The sequence below is a fragment of the Loxodonta africana genome, chromosome 5 (assembly GCF_030014295.1).
Source record: "Loxodonta africana isolate mLoxAfr1 chromosome 5, mLoxAfr1.hap2, whole genome shotgun sequence".
NCBI classification, from domain to species: domain Eukaryota; kingdom Metazoa; phylum Chordata; class Mammalia; order Proboscidea; family Elephantidae; genus Loxodonta; species Loxodonta africana.
The window spans coordinates 78,810,315-78,834,176 of NC_087346.1; the positions used below are offsets into that span (position 1 = coordinate 78,810,315).

The following is a 23,862-nucleotide window of genomic DNA, read 5'->3' on the forward strand; positions in this document are numbered from 1 at the left end:
AGAAAAGACAGAAATGGATGTCATAAGAGACTCTGACATATATCTGAAAAATGAGTAGCTAAAGCGAACAGCAGAAATGATGAAGTAAAAGAGCTGAACAGAAGATTTCAAAGGACGGCTGGGGAAGACAAGGCACTATAATGACATGTGCAAAGACCTGGAGTTAGAAAACCAAAAGAGGAGAACACGCTCGGCATTTCTCAAGTTCAAAGAACTGAAGAAAATATTCAAGCCTCGAGTTGCAATACTCAGATTCTATGGGGAAAATACTAAATGATCCAGGAAGTATCGAAAGAAGATGGAAGGAATACAAAGTCACTGTGTCAAAAAGAATTGGTCAACATTAAACCATTTCAGGAGGTAGCATACGATCAGCAACTGATGGTACTGAAGGAAAAGGCCAATCTACACTGAAGGCACTGGTGAAAATCAAGTTTCCAGGAATTGATGGAATTTCAATTGAGATGTTTCAACAAACGGATACTGTACTGGAAATGCTCAATCATCTATGCCAAAACATTTGGAAGATAGCTACCTGATCAATAGACTGGAAAAGATCCATATTTATGTCTATTCCCAAGAAAGGTGATCCAACTGAATGTGGAAATTACCGAACAATATCATCAATATCACACACAAGTAAAATTTTGCTGACGATCATTTAAAAGCAGCTGTAGCAGTATATCGACGAGGAACTGACAGGGATTCAAGCTGGATTCAGAAGAGGACGAGGAATCAGGGATATCACTGCTGATGTCAGATGGATCCTGGCTGAAAGCAGAGAATACCAGAAAGATGTTTACTTGTGTTTTATTGATTATGTGGATCATAACACATTATGGATAACATCTTGAAGAATGGGAATTCTAGAACACTTAATTGCGCTCATGAGGAACCTGTATATAGAACAAGAGGCAGTCGTTTGAATAGAACAAGGGGATATTGCATGATTTAAAGTCAGGAAAGGGGTGAGTCGGGGTTGTATCCTTTTGCCATACTTATACAATCTGTATGCTGAATAATCGGAGAAGTTAGACTATTTGAAGGCGGCATCAGGATTGGAGGAAGACTCATTAACAACCTGCAACATGCAGAGGACACAACCTTGTTTGCTGAAAGTGAAGAGGACTTGAAGCACTTACTGATGAAGATCAAAGACCACAGCCTGCAGTATGGATTTATATCTCAATATAAAGAAACCAAAAATCTTCACAACTGGACCAGTAAGCAACATCGTGATAAATGGAGAAAAGACTGAAGTTGTCAAGGATTTCATATTACTTGGATCCACAATCAATACCTATGGAAGCAGCAGTCATGAAATCAAGATGCACTGCATTGGGTAAACCTGCTGCAAAAGATCTCTTTAAAGTGTTAAAACGTAAAGATGTCACCTTGAAGACTAAGGTACGCAGGACCCAAGCCATGGAATTTTCAATCGCCTCATATGCATGCAAAAGCTGGACAATGAATAAGGAAGACAGAATTGATGCCTTCGAATTGTGGTGTTGGCAAAGAATATTGAATATGCCATGGACTGCATAAAGAATGAACAAATCTGTCTTGGAAGAGGCACAACCAGAATGCTCCTTAGAAGGAAGTATGGCGAGATTACATCTCACATACTTTGGACATGTTATCAGGAGCAAATCAGTCCCTGGAGAAGGACATCATGCTTGGTAAAGTGGAGGGTCAGCGCAAAAGAGGGAGACCCCAAGTGACTTTGACACAGTGCCTGCTACAATGGTCTCATGCGTAACAATGATTCTGAGAACTGCGTGGGACCGGGCAGTGTTTCTTTCTGTTGTACACAGGGTCACTATGAGTTGGAATCAACTTGATGGCACTTAAAAACATTTCTTTAATTAAAAAAAGAGACTTGGTGGCACAATGGTTAAGCACTTGGCTACTAGCTGAAAGGTAGGCGGTTTGAACCCACCCATCTGCTCTCGTAAAGATTAAAACAGAAAACTTGTTGCCGTAGAGTCAATTCCAACCCACAGCAACCCCACGGGACAAAGTATAACTGCCCCACAGGGTTTTCTAGGCTGTGATCTTTATGGAAGCAGACTGCCACATCTTTCTACTGTGGAATGGCTGGTGAGTTCTAACTGCTGACTTTTTGGTTAGCAGCCAGGCGCTTAACCACTACTTCACCAGATTACAGCCTAGGAAACCCTAGTGGGCAGTTCTACTCTGTCTTAAAGGGTTGCTATGTGTCAGAATCAACTCGATGGCACACAATATTTCTTTAAAAAGAACTCCAATGCTGAATTTAGAAACATTCAAACCCTTCTCCAACTTCTTTCACTTCTGTAGTGTTCCAATTAGCCCCCTTGAAACTTTTGAAATTGTATTAGTTATGAACCATAAGATTGCTTTCAAAATGTTGAATAATTGCTTGTAAGATGTTAAAGCTATAATGTACACCCAGTAAGAGAAGAGCTCCCCTTACAGCTTCCACTTGCCTCACCTTTTATTAAGAATAAAATACCTTTCTCAAAATCTCAAAAAAGGGAACCATGACCAGGAATTAAGTGAACGTAATATCTATTTTTATTACCAAAACACTGAATTTTGACACACTGCTTCATTTGTTTTTTAAAAATCTATTACCTGACTTAAACCCATTTAGCAAAAATGCCAATAAATTATATAACTCCTAGTGTGGGGGTCTTTTTAAAACTATGTTTTAACAACAATGCTAAATCTGAATTGTACGAGCTATTAACTTGCAATTTTTCTAGATGTTCAGCTTAAAATAAAAACAAAACCAAACACATGCTAATACTCTGTTGCAAAAGGTTCTCAGAAACGTCCTCCGTTTCATTGTGTCAGTATCCTTGTTTCTTCACTGAGGTACAGAATGCAGCCACGCCGGAGGTGTCAAGGCACTCATCCTAAGCTGTCCTACCCTGGTCATTTTAGGAGTCACATCTGATGGAAGGTTGATGACAGACATTATCTCCAACCTCTGCTCTCTTGCCTTTAAGTAAACCCATTTCTTAAAAAAAAAAAAAAAATCAGCTAAGAGCTCTACTGCTGAATTTAGAACAATGATTCCAATTCAATACACATTAAATCAAATAGGTTAGTACTTAAAAGTCACATATTCTGAAAAGTGAAAATAATAGACAAATACAGAATTTATGTAAACAACCAATAAACTAAGGCAAATAGCATTGCCACCACGTGCTTAAAAATGAATTATTTTTGGTGTCTAAAGCTCTTTACAAATTATATTTTGGAAGAGTTCTGATGAATTTAAATAAAAGATGTATTTTCCACATACAGTTTTAGGATTTTCAACATGGGCGGCATCATTTAAAAAAATACATCAATAATCTTATTAGTGAAAGCTTCCCACTTGGCTTTCTGAATCTTTATTTTCTTAGCAGGCAGACCAAAACATTGTCTTAAGACTCTGTCTTCAATGTTACAACGTAATCTCTATCATTCCTAGAAATCTGAGTTAGATAGGATCCTGGTCTTCCGCATCATCTTCATCTTCATCATCATCAGCTTGGTCTCCAGATTCCAGTTCATCTTCTTCTTCAATCTAAAGAGAAAACATTTAACTTAAGAAAGTTTATTCATTTCATACTTAATATGTAATAATATATGCCCTCCTCTTGATAAATTCTGTATTCCAGTAATTATAGTGGAATATAAGCCATCCAGTTTCCTTAATGCTCAAGGCGCCCTGTGGCTTTTAATATGAGATGATACACATGGTTAACTTTGCTGATGGAGAGCTATATTTCTCTACACACGAATCTAAACCAAATATAGAAAAAAGATAATGGCACACTTGGCCGATTAGAGTTTTGTTACTGAAGGAGCAATCAAATCAATTCACCTTCTAAGCTCAAAGGCCACAAGAGAACAATCTAAAAGTGCTGGAAATTCAACCTAAACTGAGTCTTGGGCCAATTCATTGAACACAGTGCAAGCAACGTAGATGATACAGTGTTCATGTGCTACATGTCTATGGCGGTAATACAGACATATAAGCACAGTCTCTCCATGCTACAGTTAAAGAAAAAAAAAAGCATTATAATGAAACATAATAAAAATTATTATTGGAAATATTTTAATCTTACTGGATGACCAAATTCCTTGAGTTTATTCTTCAATGAAAATATTTTCTGATCTTGATCAGCCAACAGCACCAAGAGATCATCTTGTTCTTTTTTAGAATCTGTAATTTCCATCTGTAGCTTGTTTTTCTCATTTTGTAAAATGGCGATGGTACTGTTAGATGAATCCAGCTGCTCTTTTATAGCAGTTCTTTCCTCAGATAGAGCTTTAATTTCATTCTAGGAAATGAAAGGTGAAAGTTGCTGAAACACACACAATCACACCTACACCCAAAACCAAACTAAATCTGTTGCTGTTGAGTCAATTCTGACTCATAGTGACCCTATAGGACAGAATGGAACTGACTCATAGGGTTTCCAAGGAGTGGCTGGTGGATTCGAACTGCCAACCTTCTGGTTACCAGCTGAGCTCTTAACCAGTGTGCATTTATGTTAAATTATCCATCAAAGAAAATTGTTGTGAAAAATAGAGTTTAACATCAAAAAATAGTTTCAATTAGCTATTCCTCAAAAAGTCCTAGAAGAAAACAGCAATGTATTTCAGATGATCATAGGGGTAAAGAGATACTTAAAACATCTAACAGTATAAGACTGGTTAGACTCAGAATTAGACCTCGAAACCAAATTTAAAAAATTTTTTTATCCCAATTTCATATATATAATTAAACCAGAAATAACAGTAACTTCAAATAAAATTCATGATTTTAAAACAATTTGATCACAATCTAAAAAGCACAATTCTCCTCCTTTTTCCATTTATGTCTTTTATTTTTATGTTACTGCATTCCTTTCTTCATTGTATTTATTCTTAAGTGACTGTCACACAACAGGTTGGCAGGATTTAAAGCGCCTGTGTTATTTAGCCTCATGCAAAGCCCACCTGTGGCTCGTGTGTTAGCCAACTCTGTGTCCCCTTGTTTTCTTATTGATTAGATATTGATGTTCTTAAGAAAATTTAACATATTTTCAATGAATTTACTTTCAAAGTACATTAATATACATTCTTATTTTACATACTTGACACCATTATTTGAAACAGCATTATAAAACCTTTATTTGTGCCATCTAGTCATCAAAATAGCAATCCAAATGTTGTGAGGTGAAATTACACCCCATTAGCTTTCTTTATTAAGCCAAGGGTTTGAAAGGTTAAATGAGGTAAAATCAAATTTCCAGAAGTTCATCTGATAAAATATGTAATAAATAAGTTTCACCAAAAACTAACCTTTAATTCTTTAGTCTCCTGTAATAACGCTGACAGTCTTCCTTCTACATCAGTAGTTTTTGCAGCTGTTACAGTTTCATTCTCTCCTGATACAGGAACTGATTTGGCCTGAAAGTAGATATTAAAAAAATGAAACACAAAAAAGTTTCTTTGAAAATTTTTAAAATTTCAGACTATCAATATGAACTCCCAAAGTGATTTAATTTTCTTGTTATTTTGAAATTTTATTCCCAGTAACAGAAAATATAATTCTGTTTTTATGTATAACGAAGTACTCTCCCCTGAAAGATGAGCTGTCTCCACGGGGGAGAAGGCGGCTTAGTCAAGATGGAGCGCATCAAATCCCACCAGAGTATGGAGAAGGCTGGGCTAACCCGCTTCAAGGTCAGCCCAGGAAACTAATCAAGTAGGCAGCTCTAACCTAGCTATCACATAGCATTTAACAAGCACTGAGTATTTTTCAGTCTTTTCCACATAAAATTCCTGTAAATTAAACCCACAGTATCATCTCAGACAAACTGGTAGGGAAATTGAGTTGAATGCCTTTAATTAGTGAAATGCAATTATTTTCTTAAGTGCTATGGGGAACCTGTTAAAAACCCATTGCCGTCAAGTTAATTCCGACTCATAGTGACCCTAAAGGACAGAGCAGAACTGCCCCACAGGGTTTCCAAGGAGCACGTGTTGGATTCCAACTGCTGACCTTTTGGTTAGCAGCTATAGGTCTTAACTACTACGCCACCAGGGTTTCTGGTGCTACAGGGAGATAATCCTAAATCACAGGTTTCTGATATTTCCTCACCGTTTTTCAATATGGTAGGTAGAACCACGTGTCTAAATCAAACTTTAAAATCAGCGCAAGGAGCTCACCTACAATTACCCAATTTGCTGAGAGAATGTCAAAGGATCAGGTAGTCATGAGTTGGATTTGGGCTCTAAACATAGCACTGAAAAAAAAAGCTTCATATGTTGTGTACCTTCAAAATGGATTAGAAAAATTTTATAATGAAATACAGATACAACAAGATTATTAAAATTAAAAAAAAAAAAAGGAAAAAGAAAAGTTAAGGCAATAAAATAATGTTGGGGTGAGGGCACTGAGATAATTATAGCCAAACATGCTGGCTGTTAATATCCTGGTTCTGCTATTAGGATTTCTCTAATTAAACATTTAATGTAGTTTTGAGCCTTCTGACACAGAAAAGTCACTGTCATATAATTCTCATTACTTGAAAAAAGGAAGAAATTCATTTCATTAAGGAAGACACTTTTTCCTGTTATTTATTTTTTTTTTAATTATAAGGATTTATTCTATGAGTCTTAAAAGAGAGGACATTGATGATGTCTTCAATATTGGTTTTACTCAAATACAGATTTTTACTAAACAACCATAAATGAAAGGAAAGAGGGTAATGTTCAATTCTAATCCAGTGAAGCCATTTCTATATGAAGATCAGTTAATGTGATCCACATTACATAGCTCTCTGGTCCACTAAGTTTTTTGATGGCACATCTTAACCAATTAAAATAGACCGTGTACTTCCAATACGGCTTTTATTTATTTGTAAGTCATACACATGGGACTACTACAATAATATGTTATGTACATTATAAAACATACAAATAAGTTGTTAAAGGTTGAGAAAAATAAATTTAATAGGAAGCTATAATATTTTGTTTTGATCACAAAGAGCTATCTTGTCCTCCATTTTGCAGACTGCTCCCACACCAATCTGGTATGATAATCATCAGAACTCAGAAAACTTGGACGAATGCAGTTAGTTTTCTTTTTGTATTATTCTTCTCAGATATCAAGTGCCCCAATAGATGCATCTCCTGACCACCCTAAAAGAGCCTTTCTCACCTCCACCAGTCATTCTGTCATATTACTCTGCTTGATTTTCAAGACAGTCTTAATCTAAAATTATAATACTATTTATTTACCAGTTTACTGCCTTTACCCTTGTTTCTCTAGTTTATTGTTATACAGTCCCAGCATATAGCATTGTACCTTGCACAAAGAAGGTACCCATTATAAATTTGTTGGATGAATAAATGAATGAATCAAAGAAAAAAAAAAAAAAAAAAGATTTTCCTTAGGAGCTGCCTAAAAATTTACTACAGGTATTCAGTGATATTCAATGAAGGGAATTCTATAGAAACCAGACTAGTATTTGGGAAAACCAGTATTAGAGAAATTAAGGAAACTGATTTTTTTTTCTTGCTTTAAATGTTATCAAATTTTTACATAAAAGGAGATGTGCAGGAGTATATGATGGCAGAATACACGATTTCCCTGAAAATCTGCATTGCATCTATTCCAGTGCTTTACCAAACGTTCACTTGAGACTCTAAGTTCTATCTCATAGGGTATGGAAATAAAAATGTGACCTTGAAATATTTTTGGTGAATCAGGCCAGTCATGAAAGAATCTCAGCATGGCTCCTTTCTGGCATCTGATTCTGAATACAAAGATCTCCCAAGAGTTTCACCGGGATTATTTTGCTTCAAAATGAAATATTAAAGTAACCAACTAAACTGACCTGGTGAGTCTGACTATAATATAATATCGCTGCTTCTACAGCCAAGAAGCCTGTGTGACTAGAATTCTCGCTGGTGAATAATATCGGAACAGAAGATGCTATGTGACAAATTTGCTTCTCTTTATTATACCAACCTTGTGTTTGCTACCTTTCAGAAGGAAAATGCAAAAAAAGAAATAACTTACAAATGCTTCTGTTTTCTGTAACAGCTCCTGCTTTTCTGTCTGTAGTTTTGTGATCTCCACAGATTGTGAGTTTAACTGAGACTTTAATGTTGCCAGTTCCTAGGAGACAAAAATTGTTGAGTTGTAACATTAAAGCATTAATTTAATCAAGGAAATTTCTGCTTACAGGAACACCAACAAAAAATTTTCCTTTCCTGGCCCTTCCCTCCAAATTACAACTTCCAAGTTTTAAAATCTAACTCTAAAGAACTATTCTAGGAACTCTAGGTTCAAGATGGAAAATTAAACACATTCCTTTACCTCTGTTCCTTCATGAGAGCCCATGTAAAAAATCATAAAGGGATTAAGGAAACAAAGGGGGAAAGAAGGGAAGGAGGGGAGAAAGGAGGAGAAAAGGGAAGAAGGAAGAAAGGAAAAAAACCCATAAGGACAAAGAGAACAAGAGAAAAGAGCAATAAAATCGGGGAATTTCAGAAAGCAAATGGCAACCAACTCAACAAACCTAAGAAAATTGAAACCTAAGCTGACCACTGAGAAAACCAGAAGGAACTACCTGACTTACAAAGCAGAACTACCTACAGCCTTGGGACCTAGGAACACCAGGTATCTTTGGATGCGTGGGTAAAGATGGAGCTAAAAACAGAAGGGCTAGTTGAAAGTCTGTTTAAGAAACAGACTCCTGGGTCCCTGTCCCAATCTCATGTGTCCAGGCAACTATTCCTCCCCTCCTGACTAAAGACTACAGGCTTGTTATTTTGAAAGGACAAAATAGGACATCTAGACTAGGGTGCGCCATCAGGCATAGGTGAAAGCAGTAGTGCTGTAGTGAAATGGAAAAATTAATTGAAAGTTTACATTATTAATGTTGAAATTTCCAAACCTTTCACACCAAAAAAGTACAGGAAAAGACAAGCAACTATAGCAGTGGCTCTCAACTTGGGGGGATTCTCCCTCCAATTCCTTGAAAGCATTTGGCAATGTCTGGAAACATTTTTGGTTTGTCACACTGAGGGTGGGTGTGTATGTTCTTGGGATCTACTAGGTAGAGGCCAGGGATGTTACTAAAGTTCCTACAATACACAGGAGAGTCTCTCACAACAAAGAATGTCCTAGCCCCAAATGTCAACAGTGCTGAGGTTGAGAAACCCTGAATTATAGTATACTACGTGGCTCAGCTATGAATCTCATTTGCATGGTCATAAAGACTTTATTAACAAGTCTTATAGAACTATTTGATTCCTTTAAACTACGTGCAAGCATAAGGGAGAAAAAAGATATTCTCATATTTTAATAATTATCGAGCTCAGGGAATATTCAGTGTGACTGATGTTTATCTTACAAATATCTATAATACATGTACCTTAATGTTACTATTTTCATAATTTTTGTAAGCCTCATGTAATATTCTATAGGAAGAATAGAGAAAAACACAAACAAAATACTGCACTGTGTCCAAATTGATTAACAGTTGTTATCAAGCTGTGCTGACACCTTGGAAAGAATACTACAGGGCCTGTCACTTAGCCCTGTATCATCCAACATTTTTATCAACCACTTGGATAAAAGTGAGGGTGTAATATTGATAAACTTGCTGATGACACAGACTAGAAAGGGAAGTATGCTGCTCAACAGATTTGAGATTTTTTCGGATCCTGAGCAGTGAACCCAAATTATTTCATTTTGAGAAGCACCTTTAGGTTAAATGTACTATGTGAAAAAGTATTAGGGTATTACCTAATACAAATACAATCTTAACCCACTTTCATGGAATTAATCCCACAACTGTGCTTACTGCCCTTAGAAGATTAGCAAAGATAACAAACACTGAAAGTTTTATGCGGAGTAACTGAGTGAAATCAGGGTTTACAGCTCAGAAAAAAGCGTAAGGGCTATCTTCAAATCTGAAGGGTTGTCTGTGGAAGGGCTTGACTTCCATAAGACATAGTAGACCTGGTTTCAAAAGTAATCCTGGGAGATGTACTTAATATATCTAAGCCACTAAAAATACTGGAAAGTGCTCCCACAGTGCCTGAATATTACAGGTGCACAATTATGCTGGTGATGTAGCTCTAAGTATAGAAAAGGAGAAATGCATAAAACTGAGAGGGACATAGATTTCAGTTCAACATAAGGAAGAACTTTTTTAAAACAAAAAAACCTTGGCCAAAATCTGAATGGTTGATGCAATTCATAAAGAATTGTAGAAAGGAGTTCTACAATATTTGGAGGAGATGATTGCTTTGATTTCTAAGTCATTCCAACATATAACAGGGGTTGGTCTAAAGGATTGCTTATGGAATTTCTTAAAAACATGGCTTTAAGAAACAAAAAATTATCTTTAATATCAACCTGATTGAAGAATAATTTAAGTACAATAAATTCACCCATTTACAAGAGTTGAATGAATTTTGACAAATGTATATTCATATACCTGTGTAATCACCCTGATCAAGATATAGACCTTTTCATCACCCCAAAAAGTTCTCTTGTGTACTGCAGCAATCAATCTCCTCCAGCACCACTTCCTAATCTGATTATGAAAATAACGCATTTATTGAGATGTGATTCCCATACTGTGAAATTCACCCTTACAAAGTGTACAATACAGTGGTTTTTAGTACACTCACAAAGTTGTGCATCAATCATCACTACCTAGTTCCAGAACATGCATCACCCCCCAAAAAATCTCGTACCCTTAGCAATAACCCAACCCCCCCGCCCCATCTTGGCAACAGCCAATCTACATTCTATCCCTATAGATTTGTCTATTTTGGGCACTTCATATAAATAAAATCATATAAAACATGGCCTTCTGTGTCTAGTTTCTTAAACACAGTATAGTACTTTAAAGTTCATCCATACTCTAACATGTAGCAGTACTTTTTTTTTAGATGTTAATTTTTTTTAAATAATTTTTATTGTGCTTTAAGTGAAAGTTTACAAATCAAGTCAGTCTGTCACATATAAGCTTATATACACCTTACTCCATACTCCCATTTACTCTCCTCCTAATGAGTCAGCCCGCTCCCTCCTTCCAGTCTCTCCTTTTGTGACCTTTTTGCCATCTCTACCCTCCCATCTCCCCTCCAGACAGAAGATGCCAATACAGTCTCAAGTGTCCACCTGATACAAGCAGCTCACTCTTCATCAGCATCTCTCTCCAACCCATTGTCCAGTCCCTTCCATGTCTGATGAGTTGTCTTCGGGAATGGTTCCTGTCCTGGGCCAACAGAAGTTTTGGGAACCATGACCGCCGGGATTCTTCTAGTCTCAGTCAGACCATTAAGTATGGTCTTTTTATGAGAATTTGGGGTCTGCATCCCACTGTTCTCCTGCTCCCTCAGGAGTTCTCTGTTGTGCTCCCTGTCAGGGCAGTCATCGGTTGTGGCCAGGCACCATCTAGTTCTTCTGGTCTCAGGATGATGTAAGTCTCTGGTTCATGTGGCCCTTTCTGTCTCTTGGGCTCACAGTTATCGTGTGATCTTGGTGTTCTTCATTCTCCTTTGATCCAGGTGGGTTGAGACCAATTGATGCATCTTAGATGGCCGCTTGTTAGCAATTAAGACCCCAGACGCCACAGTTCAAAGTGGGACGCAGAATGTTTTCATAATAGAGTTTATTATGCCAATTGACTTAGAAGTCCCTTTAAGCCATAGTCCCCAAACCCCCGCCCTTGCTCCGCTGACCTTCGAAGCATTCAGTTTATCCCGGAAAGTTCCTTGCTTTTGGTCCAGTCCAGTTGAGCTGACCTTCCCTGTATTGAATGTTGTCCTTCCCTTCACCTAAAGTAGTTCTTATCTACTAACTAATCAGTAAACAACCCCCTCCCACCCTCCCTCCCTCCCTGCTCTCGTCACCACGAAAGAATGTGTTCTTCTCAGTTTATACTATTTCTCAAGAACTTATAATAGTGGTCTTATACAGTATTTCTCCTATTGCATCTGACTAATTTCACTCAGCATGCCTTCCAGGTTCCTCCATGTTATGAAATGTTTCACAGTTCGTCACTCTTCTTTATTGATGCGTAGTATTACATTGTGTGAATGTACCATAATTTATTTAACCATTCATCTATTGATGGACACCTTGGTTGCTTCCAGATTTTTGCTATTGTAAACAGTGCTGCAATCAACATGGGTGTGCATGTATCTGTTCGTGTAAAGGCTCTTATTTCTCTAGGGTATATTAAATACTTCTTTTTTATGACTAAGCAATATTCCACTGTATGGAGAAATATATATATATTTATTCATTCATCAGTTGATAGATATTTGGATTGTTTCCTCTTTATGGCTATTATCAACAATGCTACTATAAACATTTGTTTACAAGTTTCTGTGTGGACATATGCTCTCAACTAACTTGGGTATATATCTAGGTCTCACGTCTGTTAGTTTGTGGTGGCTTATGTGTTGCTGTGATGCTGGAAGCTACGCCACTGGTATTTCAAATACCAGCAGGGTCACCCATGTGGACAGGTTTCAGCAGAGCTTCCAGACTAAGACAGACTAGGAAGAAGGACCTGGCGGTATACTTCTAAAAAAAAATGGCCAGTGAAAACTTTATGAATAGAAGTGGAACACTGGTATAATGCCATAAGATGAGCCCCTCAGGTTGGAAGGCACAAAAAATATGATTGGGGAAGAGCTGTCTCCTCAAAGTAGAGTCGAACTTAATAAGGTGGATGGAGGCAAGCTTTCAGGGCCTTCATTTGCTGAGGTGGCACGAGTCAAAAGAAACAGCTGCAAACATCCATTAATAATCGGAACATGGAATGTCTGAAGTACGAATCTAGGAAAGTTGGAAGTTGTCAAAAATGAAATGGAACACATAAAGATCGATATCCTAGGCATTAGTCAACTGAGGTGGACTGGTATTCACCATTTTGAATAAGACAACAATACGGAATACTATGCTGGGAATGACAAATTGAAGAGGAATAGTGTTGCATTCATCGTCAAAAAGAACATTTCAAAATTTATCCTGAAGTACAATGCTGTCAGTGATAGGACAATATCCATATGTCTACAAGGAAGACCAATTGATACAACTATTATTCAAATTTACACATCAACCACTAATACTAAAGATGAGGATAGTGAAGATTTTTACCAACTTCTGCAGTCTGAAACTGATCAAACATACAATCGAGATCCATTTATAATTACTGGTGATTGGAATGTGAAAGCTAGAAACAAAGAAGAAAGATTGGTAGTTGAAAATATGGCCTTAGTGATAGAAATGATGTTGTAGATACCATGATAGAATTTTGCAAGACCAATGACTTATTCGTTGGAAATACTTTTTTCAACAACATATATGGCAACCATACATGTGGACCTTGCCAGATGGAATACACAGGAATCAAACTGACTATATCTGTGGAACAGACCATTGATTGCCCATATGCAAGTTCAAGCTGAAGCTGAAGAAAATTAGAACTCCATGAGAGTCAAAATATGACCTTGAGAATATCCCACCTATATAGATTGATGCACTGAACACTAATGACCAAAGATCAGACGAGTTGCTGAATGACATCAAGGACATCATACATGAAGAAAAGAAGAGGTCATTAAAAAGATGGGAAAGAAAGAAAAGACATATGTCAGAAGAGACTCTGAGTCTTGCTCCTGAACACAAAGTAGCTAAAGCAAAAGGAAGAAAAGATAAAAGAGCTGAACAGAATATTTCAAAGGGCAGCTTGAGAAGACAAAGTGAAGTATTATAATGACATGTACAAAGAGCTGGAGTTAGAAAACCAGAAGGGAAGAACATGCTCAGTATTTCTCAATCTGAAAGAACTGAAGGAAAAATTCAAGCCCCGGGTTGCAATACTGAAGGATTCTACTGGGAAAATATTAAATCAAAAGCATCAAAAGAAGTTGGAAGGAATACAGAGTCACTGTACCAGAAATAATCAGTCAACATTCAACCAACCATTTCAGGAGGTAGCATATGATCAGGAACCGATGGTACTGAAGGAAGAAGTCTAAGCTGCACTGAAGACATGGCAAAAAACAAGGATCCAGGAACACCAATTGAGATGTTTCAACAAACAGATGCAGTGCTGGAAGTGATCACTCGTCTGTGCCAAGAAATTTGGAAGACATCTTCTTGGCCGACCGACTGGAAGAGATCCGTATTTGTGCCCATTCCCAAGAAAGGTGATCCAACAGAATGCAAAAATTATGGAACAATATCATTAATATCACATGCAAGTAAATCACTTGCTTGCTGAAGATTATTCAAAAACGGCTGCAGCAGTACATTGACAGGAATTGCCAGAAGTTCAGGCCGGATTCAGAGGAAGATGTGGAACAAGAGATATCATTTTTGATGTGAGACGGATCCTGGCTGAAAGCAGAGAATACCAGAAAGATGTTTGCCTGTATTTTATTGATTATGCAAAGGCATTCGACTGTGTGTGGATAGCACTGCGAAGAATGGGAATTCCAGGACACTTAATTGTGCTCATGTGTAACCTGTAAAATGATCAAGAGGCAGTCATTTGAACAGAACAAGGGAATACTGAGTGGTTTAAAGTCAGGAGAGGTGTGTGTCAGGGTTGTATCCTTTCACTATACTTATTCAATCTGCACGCTAAGCAAATAATCTGAGAAGCTAGACTATACAAAGGACGTGTAATCAGGACTGGAGGAAGACACATTAATGACCTGTGTTATGCATGTGACACAACCTTGCCTGCTGAAAGTGAAGAGGACTTGAAGCAGTTACTGATGAAGATCAAAGACCAAAGCCTTCAGTATGGATTACAACTCAACATAAAGAAAACAAAAATTCTCACAACTGGACCAATAAGCAACATCATGATAAACACAGAAAAGATTGAAGTTGTCAAAGATTTCATTTTACTTGGATGCACAATCAATGCCCATGGAAGCAGCAGTGAGGAAATCAAATGACTTGTTGCATTGGGCAAATCGGTTGCAAAAGACCTCTTTAAAGGGTTGAAAAGCAAAGATGTCACTTTGAGGACTAAGGTGCACCAGACTCAAGTCATGGCATTTTCAATCACCTCATATCCATGTGAATGCTGGACAATGAATAAGGAAGACTGAAGAAGAATTGGTGCTTTTGAATTATGCTGTTGGTGAATATTTAATATACCATGGACTGCCAGAAGAACTAACAAATCTGTCTTTGAAGTAGTAGTCAGAATGCTCCTTAGAAAGAAGGATGGTGAAACTTCGTCTCATGTATTTTGGTCTTTATCAGGAGGGACCAGTCCCTGGAGAAGGACATCATGCTTGGTAAACTAGACAGTGAAAAAGAGGAAGACCCTCAATGAGGTGGGCTGACACAGTGGCCACAACCTTGGGCTCAAGCATAACAAGGATTGCGAGGATTAAGCAGGACTGAGCAGCGTTTCATTGCGTTGCACGTGGGGTCGTTATGGGTCAGAACACTATGATTCGCTATGACCAGATGGCAACTAACAACAAGAACGTATACTTAGAAGTTCAGTTGCTGGGTCATATGGTAACTCTATGCTTAACTTTATAAGAATTGCCAAACCATTTTCCAAAGTGGCTGTACCATTTTGCATTCCTATCAGCAATATGGAAACCCTGGTGGGGTGCTGGTTAAGTGCTACAGCTGCTAACCAAAAGGTCAGTAGTTCAAATCCACCAGGCACTCCTTGGAAACTCTAGGGCAGTTCTACTCCGTCGTATAGGGTCACTATGAGTCAGAATTAACTCAACGGCAACAGGTTATCAGCAATATATGGGAGTTTTAATTTCTCTACACTCTCAGTAACAATTGTTATTATCTGCCTTTTCAATTACAGCCATGCTAATGTGTGAGGAGTTCCTGGGTGGCGCAAGTGGTTAACATGCTTGGCTGCTAACCGTAAGGCTGGTGGTTTGAGTCCATCCTGACATGCCTTTAAAAGAAAGGCCTAGCAATCTATTTCTGAAAAAACAGCCATTAAAAACCCTATGGAGCCCAGTTCTACTCGGACACACATGGGGTCACCACGAGTTGAAACTGACTTGATGGCAACTGTTTACATACATATACACACACACATACATATATAAACATATATATATACATATACACACACACTAAACCCATTGAATCAATTCCAACTGACAGCAACCCTACAGGACAGAGTAGAACTGCCCTGTACGGTTTCCACAGAGTGGCTAGTAGATTTGAACTGCAGACCTTTCGGTTAGCAGCTGAACACTTCACTCCTGTGCTACCGGGTACCGTGTGTGTGTGTAGATATACTGTCCATGTATATATATGTGTGTGTATATATGTACATGGGAAACCCTGGTGGCGTAGTGGTTAAGTGCTATGACTGCTAACCCAAAGGTCGGCAGTTCAAATCTGCCAGAAGCTCCTTGGAAACTCTATGGGGCAGTTCTACTCTGTCCTATAGGGTTGCTATGAGTCGGAATCGACTCGACGGCAATAGGTTTGGTTTTTTATATATGTACACATGCACACACATATATATACACACACACATACGCATATATACATCTAAAAGTACAACTGTTCTTTCTTCATCTTTGCTGGTGCTGGTTAGTGTGTATGAAGTGGTATTTCATTGTAGTTTTGATGGGCATTTTCCTAATGACTAATGATACTGAGCATCTTTTCATGTGCTTAATGACAATTTTTGTATCTTCTTTGGAGAAATGTCTATTCAAATCTTTTGCCCATTAAAAGAATTAGGTTATCTGTGTTTTTATTATTGAGTTTTAAGAGTTCTTTATATATTCTGGATATAAGTCTCTTAGCAGATATATGATTTGCAAATATTGTCTCCCATTCTGTGGATTGTTTTTTCACTTTCTTCATAGTGTTCTTTGAAGCACAAAAGCTTTTAATTTTGATGAAATTCAATTTTTCTGTTGATCTGATTTTTGTCACTACAGATTTGCTGTTCTAGCATTTCACACAAATGGAATCATGTATTTACTCTTTTGTGTCTGGCTTTATTTAGTCAGAATAATGTTTTTGAGGTTCATTAATATTGTCGCACACTTCAGTAGTTCTTTCCTTTACTGCTGCAGAGCATTCCGTTGTATGAATATACCACAATTTGTTTATCTATTCTCCATTGGAGTTGTTTTCGTATTTTGGTTATTATGAATCCCCACTGCCGTCGAGTCCATTCCCACTCATAGTGACCCTATAGGACAGAGTAGAACTGCCCCCCAGAGTTTCCAAGGAGCGCCTGGTGGATTCGAACTGCTGAACTTTTGGTTAGCAGATGTAACTCTTAGTCAACTGTACAAGTCTTTTTATAGACATGTTTTCATTTCTCCTGGCTGTGATATTTAATATTCTAAAAGCAATGCATGAGAGTTCTAGTTGTTCTCAATCTTTGCCAATACTTGGTATGTTAGTCTTTTTATTTTTAGAAATTCTACTAATTTGCCTTTTTAATTGAATTTATATCTTTTCATGTGTCTATTGTCCACTTGCAATTTTCTTCTGTGAAGTATCTGTTCTTGCTTCTTCACATGTCTAGTAATTTTTGATTGGATGCTGGAATGTTACACTAGTGAAGTCTGGATTTTATTTTCATACTTTCAAGTGTGTTAAGTTTCATTTCAGCAGCAGTTAATTTAGATTCAGGTCAACACGAACTTTTTGATGCTTATTTTGAGCTCTGTTAAGCTGAAGTCTAGAAATGTATCTGGAATTTCTATTAAATACCACAGGTATTCAATGAGGTCCTTCCATGAAGGCTGAGTGGTCGTGTTCTCTGCTATCTATTACTTGGCCTCACAGATTTCAGCTACCTCAGCCTCCCTGAACTCTAACGCTCTCTATTCATGTGGCTTTTGACTGTTTTTTCAGCTTTCAAAATTAATTCTGTAGGCAGTGAGATCATGGGCCTTTTTTTTTACTTTATACAATTATTTTACTATTTTTTTTTTAAACCTGTCATTTAAAATATACATATTTTTTAACAACCTAAGGTATGTAAAAGCAAACTGGAAAAATTAAAAATAAAAAAGGCAATTCTCTTGTATAAAAATATCTAAAGTGTCACTGGGAAACAAAACTAAAGTGTAAAATTTTTCCTGGGGATTTACAAATGGTTATGTATTAACTTAAATCTCTTTTAATTTTAATACAGTTAATGTGGGCAGACTTAAAAAAAAAAGCTTATTAATATTCCCCATATGAGCAAAACATTATGGATATATATTAGAGACTTGGAAATCCTTAAGGACAAGTGTTTGATTTTAAAATCTACTCTGTGGTAGAGGAGGCATTATGAAATACGACATAGTTCCTCTGTGTGAGGTCATTCTACTCTCAGTTCAGCCATGTCACTGGGCCAGGACCTACTGACTACTGGAGGGTGAAGGGAGAAAGTCCTATGCTGGTTAGGATCTACTATAACATTCACTTCTGACTTTCCACTGTTTGAAAAAAATTTTTTAAAACAGGAAACATGAATTCCTTTTATAATAAAAGAGGAAGGCAGGAGACAAGGATGGATAGGAAAGAAAAGAGGGAAGGAAAGAAAGAGGGGGGGAAAAGAAAGAAAAAACACCTGCTTAGGATAATATACTAAAGAGTAATCTGATACTTTTCTAGGTCCTTCTTCCAATTACTACATTATTTAATTCTACATATGAATAGTTCCTTCCTATCTTTTCTGGGTCTTTCAATGAACAAAATAATTTTTTAACTAATTAGATAAAGATAAATCTGAACTATCTGCTTCCACTGAAGCCCTGGTGGTACAGTGGTTAAGAACTTGACTGCTAACCAAAAGGTCAGCAGTTCAAATCCACCAGCCACTCCTTGCAAACTTTATGGGGCAGTTCTACTTTGTCCTATATGGTCACTATGAGTGGGAATCAACCTGACAGCAATGAGTTTGATTTTTTAACTGGCTTAATAGGAATTTATAAATATGGTAAATTAACCAAGTAGGAAAACTATAATTTACTACTTCTCTAGATGTTAAAAATTACTGCAGCAGGAAAAAGTTAGAGTCATCTCATTGAAGAAATACTAAGTTTATCTCCTGTTTTTCCCTTTTCCAATTCTAAAAATCAACATTTCTTTTTTGGAGAGAATGGTTTAAACAGCTGATACATTTAGCCAAGCCCTTATCATAGTTATCAGTATATGAAAATTAGACATAATATTTTCTGTACTCATATTTACAGCTCATAAATATACTTTATTTTTCCTTGTTGGTTTACTGATAATCTACAAAGAATCTGGGTAAGACGATGAGTTCTATTAAAAAGAACACCACTGAAAAGTAAAAATACAAAAGCTAGATACCATTAATGTACAATTAAAATGAAGCTCTTAGCTTTTTAAATAACTGAGAAACTTATCAAATTTTGGTTTCACCTGACAAAGTAGTTCTAGATTAATGAAACTACAGGGCTGTTATGCTATTATAATTGAAACAAAACAAAACAAGGATCAAGTTGAAAATTTACCTGTTTTAATTCTGCAACTTCTTCAGAATCTCCAGCTGAAGCCGTTGTTGAAGACTGTTCATTTGCCCCCGGTGATGTTTGAGAAGATTTCTACACATAGCATAGAAATAAACTATGAAATAAATTCAGTCTAAAGAGACCAAAAAAAAAAGCCAAAATAGAACTTATACATACAAGCAATGTTTTATAGATTTTAATCAAAAAAATTTTCACATCAACATTTTAATTTTTACATCTCAGATAAAATTTCAATGTATCACATATTGTCTATAACTTTTCCATAATCAATAAATTTATACTTATACCAAGTGACTTATTAAATCTAAGCACTATCTGAGACCATATGGAAAAAAACTAAATAAAAGTAGCTATTCAGTAAGCACCTGCCATGTGTTGGAAACCCTGGTGTCATAGTGGTTAAGAGTTTGCCTGACCAAAAGGTTGGCAGTTCAAATCCACCAGGCGCTCCTTGGAAACCTTATGGAGCAGTTCTACTCTGTCCTACAGGGTTGCTAAGAGCAGGAATTGATTCAACGGCAATGGGTTTGTTTTTTTGGCTTCCATGTGTTAAAAGAATTTTATACAGAGTATCTCATTTAATTCTTACAACAAGAGAATAGATATTAACACCACCATATAGATCAGGAAACAAGTTTAAAGAGGTTAATGAAGCTGCTCAAATTCAATTAGCCTGGAAGCACTGAAGCTTAGATAGTCTGATTCCAAAGCTCATACTCTAAAAATCTTAATATTCTGGCTGAAGGGAAGAATTTAGAAGATCTAGAAAACAATCAGGCTAATGAGAACTACACTCTTGATTTCTTTAAAAATACTTTTAACATTTACTTCTTACCAAATTTTCAATCAAAGAGTCCTTTTCAGCCAGTTGGCTTTGTAAAAGTTCCTGATGCCCTTTTAATTCTTCTATCTCTTCTCGTAACCTACCAATGTCTTCTGGCTGAATGCCATTCATCTGAGCCCCATCACTGTAAGAACCTTGATGCTGACTATCTTTTCCTGTTAGGCATAAATTTGAAAAGTTAGCACGAAATCTTTCATTTTTTGATCTACAAGATTAAAATATAAATATATAATTTCCTTAATGCAATTACCTTGGCAGCACTTTTGCAAGCACATTTCACCCAGCCCAGACAACAAATGACTATCAGGGATAATAACATTTCAGAGCCGCTGGGCTGTTCTTCTGAGTCCATTCTACTGTCGGGGTTTCCCCATTTCAGTTTTCTTCCTTTCCCTATAATCCCTTACTGATGATCAAATATGAAACAGAAATATGATTTGGACTATTTATTTAATGTAATTTTATATGTCTTGGCTTTAATGTTTATATTTCAAGTAAGGTAAACCTTCACTTTTTGAACAAACCTCAAACAAAATACAACAACACACCTGATAAAGTCAGAAGAGGACATGGAACGAGGGATATTGTTGCTGATGTCAGATGTATCTTGGTTGAAAGCAAAGAATACCAGAAAAATGTTTACCTGTGTTCTATTGACTATGCAAAGGCATTTGACTGTATGGATCATAACAGATTACGGATAACATTATGATGAATGGGAATTCCGAAACACCTAATTGTACTCATGTGGAACCTGTACATAGACCAAGAGGCAGTTGTTCAAACAGAACAAAGGGATACTATGTGGCTCAAAGTCAGGAAGGGTGTGCATGAGGTTATATTCTTTTGCCATACTTATTCAGTCAGTATGCTGAACAAATAATCTGTGAAGCTGGACTACATGAAGGAGAATTCGGCATCAGGATTGGAGAAAGACTCGTCAACAACCTGCGACATGCAGATGACACATCCCTGCTTGCTGAAAGTGAAGAGGACTTGAAACATTGATGCAGACCAAAGACACAGTCTTCAATATGGATTACAACTTAACACAAATAAAACAAAATTCTCACAACTGGACCAATAAGGAACACCATGATAAATGGAGAAAAGATTGATGTTTTCAAAGATTTTATTTTACTTGGATCCACAATCAATGCCCCTGGAAGCAGCAGTCAAGAAATCAAATGATGCATTGCATTGGGCAAACCTGCTGCAAAAGACCTCTTTAAAGTGTTAAAAAGGAAAGATGTCACTTTAAGGGTTAAGGTGTGCCTGACCCAAGCCATGGTATTTTCAATCATCTCATTTGCATGTGACAGATGGACAATGAATAAGGAAAAGCAAAGAATTGATGCCTCTAAATTATGGTGTTGGTGAGGAATATTGAATATACCATGGACTGCCAGAAGAACGAAAAAATCTGTCTTGAAGAAGTACTGCCAGAATGCTCATTAGACGTGAGGATGGTGAGACTCAGTCTCACGTGCTTTGGACATGTTATTAGAAGGGACAACCCCAGGAGGATATCATGCTTAGTAAAATAGAAGGTCAGTGAAAAAAGAGGAAGATCCTCAACGAGATGGACTAACACGGTGGCTGCAACAATGGGCTCAAGCGTAACAACAATTGTGAGGATGGTGAAGGATCAGGCAGTGTTTCATTCTATTGTACGTGGAGTCACTATGAATTGGAACCAACTCAGTGGCACCTACCAACAATAATAAATTAACTTTGCTTTTTCTTTCACTTTCCAGGAATCCTTGATTACTATGATTATTATTTTAAGGAGTGCATGATTCTAGAGAATTAATTGGGAGGAAAAAAATATTCAGCAGCAAAGGCATTTAAAAATCAACACAAAAATGTTCTCTTATTAGAAAGCACAGGCTTTGTGGGTAAAGATGACAAATTGAAAACACACATTTATTTCCAATTTCTCCTCACTAAAATAGTTTTATACAGAGGGTCAAGAATCAGAATGGCTTGTCAATAGCAACAGTCAAAGCTAGAAAACAGTAGGGCAGTATTATCAAAATTCTGAGGGGAAATTATTTCCAACCCTAAATCCTCTACCCAGCCAAACTATTATTCAACTATCAGAGTACAGTAAAGACATACAGGTCCCAATGCTTCTCAGGAAGCAGCTAGAGGAGAACAAAATGAAAAAGAAGAAAACCTAGGATCCAAAACACAAGGAATTCAACACCGGAGAAGGGAAGGGAGTCCTGAGGGTAATGGTAAAGGCAGATCCCTGGATGACAGCTGTGGATAAGCCCTGGATAGCAATCAGGTCAGATTAGAGTGAGTTCAGATGGCTACAGGAAAGACGTCTCCGTTGAGTTGAAAATGATGTATGTGAAAGTACTAAAAGGGTTATACTTAGGCAGTTGGCAGAGAATTAGAGTTTAAATAATGGTATGCATAAAGAAATCTAAGCAAATAAAAAAGACAATTATTAGCTTCTGGGAAAACAAAAGGTTGTGCAGGAAGGGAATTGTAATCACTGTATACTCTATGGCTTGGTTTTCAACTGTTCCTATAAAGTTTTAATAATATAAATACCATATACTGATCTTTTCCAAATTGAAAAATAACTATGTTAAGAGGGTGGGGGGATAGGATGTGTGAGTATCTGTGGTTACAGTGGAGGGATAAGAGAGAGCTAAAATCTTAATTTCCTCAGTGAAGCTAATAAATACTATCTAAATCTGAAAAATCACAGTATCACAGCATTAACAATATAAGCATATTATTAAGAAATACAGAAGTAACTAAAATAACTAAAAATGGCTGGGGCTTAGGAAACAGCACGTCAAGGACATCAGAGGCTGTTGTTTTATACAACAAGCCTTGTTGAGCTATATGACCATATACATAAACAACTTAAATCCATATTAAAACTAAATAATTTTTTAAAAATATGTATCCTTTGGGTTTAGGAAAAGAAGAAACTTTATAAAGCAGAGATCACTATCTCTGGTGACAACTCAAAAACTGAAAAGTGATTCTTCAGCCTCTGTGAAAGACGCTGCATATTAGCAAGGTAATGACTTGTCACCATGAACAAGCTTGGAAAGTGGTACATGTATATTTATCTAACTTCCTTTTTTAACGTCTACTTAAAATACAGCTATCTATATAAAATCTCTCTCAGGTTTATGTACCCATCGCATTGGATGCCAGGGAAATTATGGTTCAGTCCTGTTTCTGACACCTTTTAGCTGCATTACTGTGGACATCAGCCTCTTCCCCTCAGGTTCTTCTTCTGTGGATTATGAATGATAATAGAGATAAATAAGAGAGTATATGTGAAAACTCCACTAAGTAGTATCCAAACATTATTCCAAGGAAAGATGTGATTAGGAGAAATACTGTGGTTTGGTGACCTTGGTAAGGTAAATTAACCTAATCTTCACAGGTGGGTATACTTCAAGGGATTGGTTATGAGGAAACATGAAAATACATTTGAAGTTTTCCAT

At 36.9% G+C, this 23,862-nt stretch overlaps 1 protein-coding gene across 3 annotated transcripts in view; it reads right to left on the minus strand.

Moving 5' to 3' along the window:
• Positions 1-2,533: 2,533 nt before the first annotated feature.
• Positions 2,534-23,862, minus strand: part of USO1 (USO1 vesicle transport factor) — a 119,184-nt gene continuing 97,855 nt past the window's right edge. For all 3 annotated transcript variants that reach the window (XM_003414145.4, XM_010594130.3, XM_064285690.1), the window contains 6 exons: positions 20,372-20,535; positions 19,519-19,608; positions 8,054-8,152; positions 5,326-5,433; positions 4,104-4,319; positions 2,534-3,559 (listed from right to left, as the gene is read on the minus strand). In XM_003414145.4, coding sequence (XP_003414193.1) covers positions 3,473-3,559; positions 4,104-4,319; positions 5,326-5,433; positions 8,054-8,152; positions 19,519-19,608; positions 20,372-20,535 — 764 coding nt within the window. In that variant the 3' untranslated portion in view covers positions 2,534-3,472. The remainder of the gene's footprint in view (positions 3,560-4,103; positions 4,320-5,325; positions 5,434-8,053; positions 8,153-19,518; positions 19,609-20,371; positions 20,536-23,862) is intronic.